The following is a 9,696-nucleotide window of genomic DNA, read 5'->3' as shown; positions in this document are numbered from 1 at the left end:
ATGTCGACAAAGAGCGAGTTTATCGGTTGAAAGTGTCGGATTTTTCAACTAAGGAAGAATGCTATACTCATCCTCACGTTTGCCGCCTTTCATATTCATCCTCTTTATCCATATATTTACATTCACATTAATTAATCCCACGTTCTCCCATTTCATTCACTTATTAATTTTATTTTCTTATCTTTTTTCCTTTTTCACCATATCAATTTCTCATTCACCAAACTACATTATCATGTTAATTGACAGCTTACACGAATCATTGTTAGTCACAATCACAATGATTGGGTATGAATAGTTAATCTCACACAAGTTTACATGGCATTCTTTATTTAAGATTTAAGATTTAATAATGGACAAATGATATTGTATTCAGGGAAATTGGTAAAAAAAATCATGAACTTTGACAAAATTTGGTATTTTTCACGATCTTTAAAAGTAGTCTTAAAAATTATCAACTTTTCAAATTGTGTGAATTTCCGACACTAAAGTTTTCAGCATAAATTTGGCTATGTGAATGCCAAAAAACCTACGTGTAATAGTCAGAGCTACATTCCATCTAGTAAGAAATTTGGTATTTCCCGCAACCTTTAAAAGTAATCTTAAAAATCATCAACTTTTCAAATTGTGCGAATTTCCTACACTAAAGTTTTCAGCATAAATTTGGCTATGTTGAATGCCAAAAAACCCTACGTGTAATAGTCAGAGCTACATTCCATCTACTAGGGAAGATGAAAGTAATGATGATATGGATACTCTAGAATTAGTATCGGCATTCCACGTAGGCAAAATTTACGCTGAAAATTTTATTGTGGGAAATTCGCACAATTTGAAAAGTTGGTTTTTAAGACCACTTTTGAAGATTGTGGGAAATACCAAATTTTATAAAAGTTCATGATTTTTCTGACCAATTTTCCTTGTATTTATGTGTGTAAAAGTAGGTTTAGATATGTGAAATTGAGGGTTTTTATAGAAAAATATCATCAATTGTGTGACAAGTTTGATTTCCCGTTCGATAGAATTTGGCATCAAAACGATTATTGAGTTTTGCCGGAGATGTGATGATGATGACGACGACGACGACGACGATGAGCGATGGTGTTTTTTTCGGATATTTTTTATTTCTTAAATAGATGAAATGTATATTAAAACTTAGGTTTGTAAGTATATCACATAATGCGTGGCTTGATTTTTATACGGTCTTGGTTTATATTATAGAACCTTCCATTAATTAATCTCTTCCATATGAATTCCATTCCTTTTATGTTAATGTTTTAGTACAAATTAATAAACTCTTAGCATTGACCTTTAGTGATGTATTATTCCCCTTTTTAAACATAATAAGACATATTGTTGACATTTTCATTAAGTTTAGTTGCTCATAGACTCAAATATAGTTTAATTTCATTCTTTATTGATAATTGATAAATTAAAAGCAATTTAACATAAATATTTTCTTCAAGTAAAGAGCTAGCGGGATGTATGTCAACATTACATTTTATATAACAATAAAACTTATTCAAATATTGATTGAACCATGTATTTAACCCTTTTCCCCATTTCTCTCAACATGTTATACTTCATTTTTTAATTAGTTTGAAGTGGTTAAAGCCCAAGTATTTCTTATATATTATTTTTTTTTCTTTGTGTTGATTGTTTATGTATATTATTAGCCACCCCATGAGTTGGCTACAAAGAACTCGGACCAAACTCCCTTAATTATACTTTAATAGTACAATATTTATTTCATCAAATCATTAGAAAATTGAAGTCAAATCCTCACTGCCATTCCCTTTTTCCCCATATATAAATAAGATGCTGAGGTATGTGTATCTCAACACCATAGAGCTAAGTTGATCTTCAACTCATACTCTTCTTTCTCTCCTCTCTCTCTCTCTCAAAAAAAAAAATGGAGGCTGTTGAGGCTTTTCTTGATGGAGAATGGGACTCATTGAGCAAGCTATTTTCCTTTGAGGAATCTAATTCTTTGATGGATTGCAACACCAACAATTTCTTGGTTGATGCAAATGTGTACAACAACAATCTTGATCTTGATCATCATGATCATGATCATGCTAGTAGCTTCCATTATGATCATATTGACGCGTCCCATTTCGCCTCCAACGTCCCCTCCTTCCCCGGTGATCTCATGGGGGAGATCCTCCATTTGAAGGCGCAGATGCTTTGCAACGACGGGATGGACAATGCTGATGGAGAGCAACTTCAAGATTCATCGAAGAAGAGGCCTCGTGTAGCTAGACAGGTAAGAGGACTTTTTCGCAATTTTTAGGGATTACTAGTTGAGCCACAATGGCATTATACTTGTCTAAAGTGGGCCGGGATTTTTACATATTTCTCATGGATGTGTTGTGGATTTTTTGGTTTAGGCGAAGGCGAAGAAGGCGAGGAGAGGTGGGAAAGCGAGCAAGGATGATGAAGAAGAGAGTGTTGGTGTTGGTGTTGGTGTTGGATGTGAGGGGGGTGATTGTAATGGCAATGGCTCGGAGGAGTCTGAGTCGAAGGGGTCAATATCCACGACGACGTCCACATCCTCGGCCAAGAATAGGGCTAGCAAGAGCCCAGCAACTGATCCACAAAGCCTCTATGCAAGGGTAAATAAAATTAAACATCATTATTTGAAAAAAAAATCTCTCACTTTTGAAGTCTAATGTAATGTTGTTTGCATTTTGCAGAAAAGAAGAGAAAGGATAAATGAGAGGTTGAGAATCTTGCAGAATCTTGTGCCCAATGGAACAAAGGTAAATATCAAAATCATACTATTACATTAGCAAATTTTGGTTTGAATATATATATATTTTTTTATTATAGTTAATTAACATGAGTTATTTGGCATGTTTAGGTTGATATTAGCACAATGCTGGAAGAGGCTGTCCAATATGTCAAGTTTCTGCAGCTTCAAATCAAGGTAATAAATTAAAAAAAAATAAGGCTTGTGAATTAGATTTGTCACATAATAGTAAAGGATCCATTACTTGATTAATGTATTAATCATGTTTTTTGTGTTAATTTGCAGTTGCTAAGCTCTGATGAAATGTGGATGTATGCTCCAATTGCTTACAATGGGATGGACATGGGGCTTTATCAGAGGATTAATGCTGCAAATTTATGACATTTTCATATAATTAATCTCTCAATAATTATTATAATCACTATATAACATTTATATTCTCTGCTAATAACAAGGGAATTAAAGTGACACAAATCAGCATATCCTCCTTTCTCAATAAGAAAAAAAGGATATATGCTAACTGACTATCTCGTGCATAACTACGCTCTCGTAGATAGTATCTACGAGGAACGAAGAATGTTGTAAGAACACGCACGGTCGTGGTACACTTTGTACGAAAATACAGTAATGGGAATATTGCTTTCTTATTTTTTGCTGTATTTTGGCTATGTTATTTTACTTGAATACTGTTGAAGTTTCACTATATTTATTAGTAATGTAGTGTTGTACATGACTATTAAACTTGATTAGAATTAGTTGAAACCACACAATTTTAGTGTCCCTATAATATAAGAGAGAAACAATATGATTAGAGGAATGAAAGTATAAAAACTATAACAAATTTAGAATTAGTAAAACAAAATAAAAATCCAAAAAGTTAAATTTTTTATCCCAAAACATAGAACATAAACCCTAAAACAATAAATATTAAAAACAATTCTATGCCTCAACATTCGAACTTTTCACAAAAGCACCTCCAAATTTGCAAAATCACAAATTAATACCCTATATGATCGTTGTATCCATGACCATATCAAAAAACTATTGTCACTCTCGAAAACCGAACCTTCGGATCGTCTCATACATAGGAGATCCTAACAATAATTTATTCAGAGTGAGCCGATAACTCATTATCTACTATAGCAAATGAATCTACATCGACTTGGATATGATCCAATACTTTATTATAATTAGACTCGTATTTTCCTCAAAAATCTTATGCAAGGAAGGGGAGGCTTCGCGAGAAGTGGGGGAAGGAGAGGCGGAGGGAGGAGAGGATGCCACGGCAAGAGAAGAAACAACTTCAGGAAAGACAGAGCAATGAGTAGACATCTAGGTGGATTTATCTTGTCATTACAACTAATCATATAGAGTATTTTTCTTCTTCTTGTTTGAATCTTACTAATAAATGCCTTTATAATGATATATGAACACCTAAGATGGCATTCTAAAGAGAAAAATCCAATAACTCCATCTCTTTCTTCTGTGGAAATAGGATCATCATTTCAATGTGTGGTGTATTTTATTGGATTCATCATTTCAAGAAGAAAATTAGAAAATCAAGATAGCAAGCAATTCCATCATACAACTGCCTCTGGTTTAGAATTTAGATTATAGTTAATAAATTGAGTGAAATTACACTGGATCGCAATCGGTATCAAATCACAAGATATATAATATTTGAATGTATAGACAGAAGGGATAAACTAGTTGTTTAGCTCCTATTTCACTCGTCGAATGCAAAGTAGCCCGAGTTCTTGTCCTGCACGCCAAAAACGACAAGGTCATATTTCTCATACCGAAAGAAAGAAAAAAAATCAATAAGTGGATTAATGTTGGGTCCGTCCCTTCATGAGAGAAAGGAGTAGTTTGTTTTTCAGGAGATGAACCACCAACCTGAGCCAATGTGCGTTGTTTGTTCAGTAACTGTGTCCGTGCCTTGTTCAGAGCCGAGTTAGGTGACTTGTACATCCTCTGTCAACAAAGAGGGAACACATGAGCAAAATCATCTCAACTCTAAATACTAAACTGCGGACTCAAGACACACGAAAAAATAGACGTGCAGTCAAACAACAGAAATATAATCATCTCGAAGAGTAATGGAAGTCGGAAAAGGTAAACCACTTGATGCACACACACACGGACAAAAAACTTGCTATAAACTGAGTAACATTCAATCAGCATCCAAAGTTCTAACTTCTAACTTGGTTTAACTAACCTTTTCACTCCCTGACATGCGTTGCTCAGCCCCTGATAGGTGCTTCTTCTTGGGGGTAAAATCAAACACGTCATGGAGAAATTGGTTCTCCTGCCATACATGTAACATGTAACATATTATGATAGCCCGTAAAAAAGAACTCCATGATAGCAGAGCCACTAGCAAAAAAAAAAATACGGACCTGCATGTGCTTCACAAATCCTCCTCCTAGGAAATGTTTCAGGAAGTTCAACTATAATCCAGAAAGATATTAGAAAAGGTAAAAAGCCAATTCACTACTGATAGAATATGTAAAGAAGATAACATTACCTGTATGTATTGAGTCCATGAGCTTGTGCTCAGAGGATCTCCACCAATCTTCACCAAGGTCTCGGGTGCAGAACCGTTCTGATATATGATAATTGATAAAGAACTTCAAAAGCTTTCTAGAAACCAAATCAACGTAGATTAACTAATAGAAGCATACCTCAAAGAAGTCTAGGATATCTCGGAATGTGTTCCTCTGACTATTGAGATCTTTCTTAGCAGAACCTTTGCCACCGGCCTCAGCAGAGAGACCCCGCACTTGACCAAGTACTTTAGTCCTCAATCCATGCACGTACATCAATTTTCGGGAATCCTTCCCTTCATCAGTAGTGGGATCCGAAGAGTCCTTAGCTTCTCCGCAGAATTTTTCCAGGCTCCCAATCTCAAAGACTAAAGCAAGTGCTTCACCAGCTGCCATGCGCAGTGCTCTGTCATCCTTGTCTAAAAGTGTAGAGAAGTACGAGATTGACCTGGATTATTTCAAGTAGCACTCATAAAATGCTTTGAAACCACACGTCTTGAACTACTATCTTAAAGATACTGAAAAGCAAGCTCAACTATAAATTGATACTTACTCTTGCCAACTCTTGGGGTTCAGTGCCCAGCTGTTCACAGTCGTGAGTAAAAATGACCAGGAAGAGACCATCATCGCTATCACTGCTGGTGAAGGTTTAGAGGTAGCCACCTGAATGAAGAGATCAGTTATAAATTACATGACTGAGCAGAGCTGATTAACAGAAGCATAAAATATGATAGCTGACACGTTTGGACTCTGATATCTAATGCCCAACTGAACAGCAAAAATAAGTATATGCACCACTTAACATTGGACACCCACTAAATCAGCATATGACTAAACTGATAACAAGCTACAAGCCTACAACATCACAGATCAGAATATATGTCATGGTATATGTGGTGCTTCTGTGTGCTTACAGACAACATATGCATATAGGGACAGAATTAGATAGAAGCCTTCATCCCGCAGTATGTAAAACCTAATTTGGACTATTCATCTTTGTATGATCTTCGGTTTTCACCAAAAGCTGCATTATTGTAATACATAATATGCATCGACATTACAAAAATGCATCTTTGAGGAGAACCATAGATCACAATAGAATTTGAGTTTGCATAGCACAGGACGGAAAGTTTGTAGTAGATTCTCTACCTATTGATTAAAAAAATATATATATACAAAAAATGCATAACATCTTGGATCAAGCTGATAGCAAGGATGCTTACATTGGCACCCAACTTTGGATGAGCCACTTGCCACATAATTTGCATTGATTTTTCTGTTTGTTCTGGATCTTCACCACCAACAAACGTAATAACAGCCAAACACTGCAGTAACTGCGAGCACATGATAGCAATATCCTATATTAGATTAGGCACTGGTAAAGGGAAATACACCTTACTAAACTATCATCACCTCACATACCGACAAAATCTTAGATGTCTCTGGCCGAACTCTTAGGGCGTCTGATATAGGAGAGAGTGATTCTTCCAAGATCTCTTGAGCCTTTTCCCCAGGACCCACAGTCAGAGCTAAAAGCCCTGTAAAATAGTAAAAAAATAATTTAGTTTACACAGTGAAAGGCTAGATACAATATGTGAAAGGCAGTGTGAAACCTATTGCATGAGATGCCAAGGCAGCCTCCTTGGCAGAACCCTTTTTAATTGAATTGAGGCATTGCTGCAGCAATGTAGCAAACCTGAGAGGAGAAAGAAAAAACTACTATTATTGAACGGACCCAAACTTTATAAGAGCATTCAAGAAACTATAAACTTCAATGTGCAAGTGCATACGTATAAATATCAACCTTTACTATATAGCTGGAAGATCTTCTTCAGTGAAGATACTTGAAATTGGATAGATTTAATACAAGCTTAACTATTAAGTACTTTGTTGCAAATGTATTTATCATCCCAAAATAATGCTACCTAACCCCCTTCCCACCAAAAAATATTCCTCAATACACATGCACTACAGGAATTTCCAACTTCAAGAGACCAAGAGAATAGAGCTCAGAGTGAAAGCAACACGGCAACGAATACTTACTTTGCTTCAACAAATTCATACTGCAAACTGCTATTGAAGGCCTCAATAATAGATGCCAAGGCCTTTTCTCTAGTGGACCCCCTGTATCAAAATAACATAGTATCAAAACAACAACAAAAAGACAACTTTATTAGAAGTCTTCACATTACTGATTCATATTTTTGACATGCATTACATCATCATGCAGCAAAAATACAATCTTAAATAATCACTTCAGAACAGAAATATCACAAAGCACGTAGAATCTGAGTATCTTATATGGCGAGAATGGAACCAAAAGGAATACCTCTTCTCATACAAAGCATCTAACCACTGATCAAGCAACGCATCCTTATCAACCTGAACTTCATCGAGGCCATTCTCTGTCATGTGATCGAAGCGCATAGATGATGTAGATGAACTCATACTATCTGTATCATCGCTATCCAGCATTGCAGCAAATTTCTTCTGAGAACTTTCTGAAATGCCATAACAAAGTGTTGTGAGAAAAAGGATACAAGAAAGAGAGTTTAATTTGAGGCACTCATTAGCAAGAATGATGTGTTTTAAAACTGCTCAGGGTTGAGCATACAATAAAGCAGTCCTTCTAGTTCAAACAGTTCGGCCGGAAAAACGCTCTGCTACAGGTCTTTTGCACACATCAGAAACATACAGATTGTGACACGCGAAGTTAGCAACACTAGACTCCTTTAAACTTCACCCAGAAAAACGTAAAAAGGTAAAGATATTGTTGAAGACCAGAGCTAGGGTAATTTGGTGCTTCTATTTGACAACCCTGATCATTCTGGGATAAGGACATTGAACTTTTTAGAGGAAAGGTTTAACTTTTATATTTGTAAGAGTTGGGTTTTCCTGTAAACACTAAACACTACACATGGCAACTCAGTAAGTGTAATACAAAGATAACAAGATCAAAGAAAATGAGAAGGTCTATTAAATTCAAAGTCTATCATCACGTTCTAAGAGACTAAGATAACCAATGCTGTCCTGTAAAAATCAAATTATCTTCAGAGTGAACTCCAATAATGTGGATATACTGTTTTTACTAAGCAGCTAGTCTTGTCTATGGGTGCAACCCCGAAAAATATTGTATATCAGCAGTTTTATTTAATCTTACTGATCAGCAACAAAAACATAATTAGATCATATAGACTGTTCATATGATTTTCCTAGACAAAACAATTATTCACCAATTTTATCTACTGGGCTGCATGATGAAGCAAAATAAATATGAAACACAAATAATTAGCAGCTTTTGATCAATTGTCTGACCCGTCACTCAATAATTCTTTAACTTGGAACCAACACTCTTCTCCACTGGTTACAATATTGCAATTTAAAGACTTACAACTCCCCTAATGATAAAAAATAATAAATGGACGAATAAATACCCCCAACAAATTCTTTAGCGTAAATAGCTCATATGTAATGGGCTTACAAACTGTTCAAACGACTCTAAAATTGATCAAACTACTTATCAAAACATGCGCATAAAACTAGTAAAACCACAAATCAAATCAATAATCGAGCCGAACTTCGCAAAATTTCCAATCAAATTAACATAATCCTACTCACAATTAAGCTGTTTTTCTTTGAAAACCAGAAATTAATGATTCACCGTCAAAGAATTCTCCATTTAAGTAAAAAGGAAGTGATCAACAAAAAATGAGTAATTCAATTTTTTTGTTTCTTCATCCATGCTTAATTACAGCTAAAGAGCAACCGCAGTGGAAAAAAGCTAAGCTTCAAATTCTTCGAAAAAGATGGAACAATCACATCGGAAAAACGCTAAAATCAAGAAATTAGGGGAAAACTCACTTTTACCCATGGTGAGAGGAGAAACCAAATCAAAATCCGAATCCGAAAGCTACAAGCGGTGGCAAATCACTCCGTTATTAAGAAAAAATACAAGGACGACCACAATCGGAATGATGAAAACAAGCAAGTAGTAAGTAAGAACGGTGAATTGAATAGGAATAGAGCTGGGAGCTGAATAATTGAATTGAATCGGTGAAGGAAGTATCCATGAAAAGAATTTTGGGAGAATTTGGAGATGGAGAAGACAAAATGTAGGGCTAAATTTCTGTGGAGGAAGAAAATTGGGGCAAATTCAACACCCAGCAATTACGTATATATATACAAATAATTAAATAGAAAAGCGATTGCGTTGATTTAATAGTAAATTTTATTTTAGGCAATTAATATAAGGGTCTGTTTGGCGTGGGTTATATGTTTAGCTCATTCATATTGGATCTTGTCATAGAATATTTTTTTTTATTTTTTTGTTAAAGTAAATAATATTTTCCATACATTTAATATTATGTTAATATCAAATTAACTTCGTAATTTCATAAGAGTATA

General features: G+C 35.1%; 2 protein-coding genes across 3 annotated transcripts; one reads left to right on the top strand and one right to left on the bottom strand.

The window, feature by feature from the left end:
• Positions 1 to 1,856: 1,856 nt before the first annotated feature.
• Positions 1,857 to 3,387, top strand: LOC125224271 (uncharacterized). The gene is made up of 5 exons (XM_048127647.2): positions 1,857 to 2,260; positions 2,385 to 2,609; positions 2,691 to 2,756; positions 2,858 to 2,923; positions 3,032 to 3,387. The coding sequence occupies exons 1-5, from the start codon at positions 1,907 to 1,909 to the stop codon at positions 3,125 to 3,127; spliced, it is 807 nt and encodes a 268-aa protein (XP_047983604.1). The 5' UTR covers positions 1,857 to 1,906; the 3' UTR covers positions 3,128 to 3,387.
• Positions 3,388 to 4,321: 934 nt separating this feature from the next.
• LOC125224267 (uncharacterized) lies at positions 4,322 to 9,446 on the bottom strand. Of its 2 annotated transcripts, none has more exons than XM_048127643.2 (13): positions 9,154 to 9,446; positions 7,622 to 7,793; positions 7,336 to 7,416; positions 6,906 to 6,988; positions 6,706 to 6,830; positions 6,516 to 6,626; positions 5,846 to 5,955; positions 5,431 to 5,740; positions 5,274 to 5,351; positions 5,146 to 5,196; positions 4,965 to 5,054; positions 4,643 to 4,720; positions 4,322 to 4,508 (listed from the first exon to the last, which is right to left on the bottom strand). In XM_048127643.2, exons 1-13 carry the CDS (start codon positions 9,161 to 9,163, stop codon positions 4,473 to 4,475), a joined length of 1,335 nt encoding a protein of 444 aa, XP_047983600.1. In that variant the 5' UTR covers positions 9,164 to 9,446; the 3' UTR covers positions 4,322 to 4,472. The 2 variants fall into 2 exon arrangements, with proteins under 2 accessions (XP_047983600.1, XP_047983601.1); XM_048127644.2 differs by having other exon boundaries at positions 6,715 to 6,830; positions 9,154 to 9,445.
• Positions 9,447 to 9,696: the final 250 nt, after the last annotated feature.

The sequence above is a fragment of the Salvia hispanica genome, chromosome 1 (genome assembly GCF_029641045.1).
Source record: "Salvia hispanica isolate PSC_SH4W2 chromosome 1, Shi_PSC_v1, whole genome shotgun sequence".
In the NCBI taxonomy this organism is placed as follows: domain Eukaryota; kingdom Viridiplantae; phylum Streptophyta; class Magnoliopsida; order Lamiales; family Lamiaceae; genus Salvia; species Salvia hispanica.
This window is presented reverse-complemented; position numbering and strand designations above follow the sequence as displayed.

Coding starts and splice junctions, on each gene's coding strand:
- LOC125224271 (XM_048127647.2), top strand. CDS start 1,907: ATGGAGGCTGTTGAGGCTTTTCTTGATGGAGAATGGGACTCATTGAGC. Junction 2,261..2,384: donor GGCCTCGTGTAGCTAGACAG/GTAAGAGGACTT, acceptor TTTTTGGTTTAG/GCGAAGGCGAAGAAGGCGAG. Junction 2,924..3,031: donor TTCTGCAGCTTCAAATCAAG/GTAATAAATTAA, acceptor GTTAATTTGCAG/TTGCTAAGCTCTGATGAAAT.
- LOC125224267 (XM_048127643.2), bottom strand. Junction 7,417..7,621: donor GATGCTTTGTATGAGAAGAG/GTATTCCTTTTG, acceptor ATTTTGATACAG/GGGGTCCACTAGAGAAAAGG. Junction 6,989..7,335: donor TATGAATTTGTTGAAGCAAA/GTAAGTATTCGT, acceptor TTCTCCTCTCAG/GTTTGCTACATTGCTGCAGC.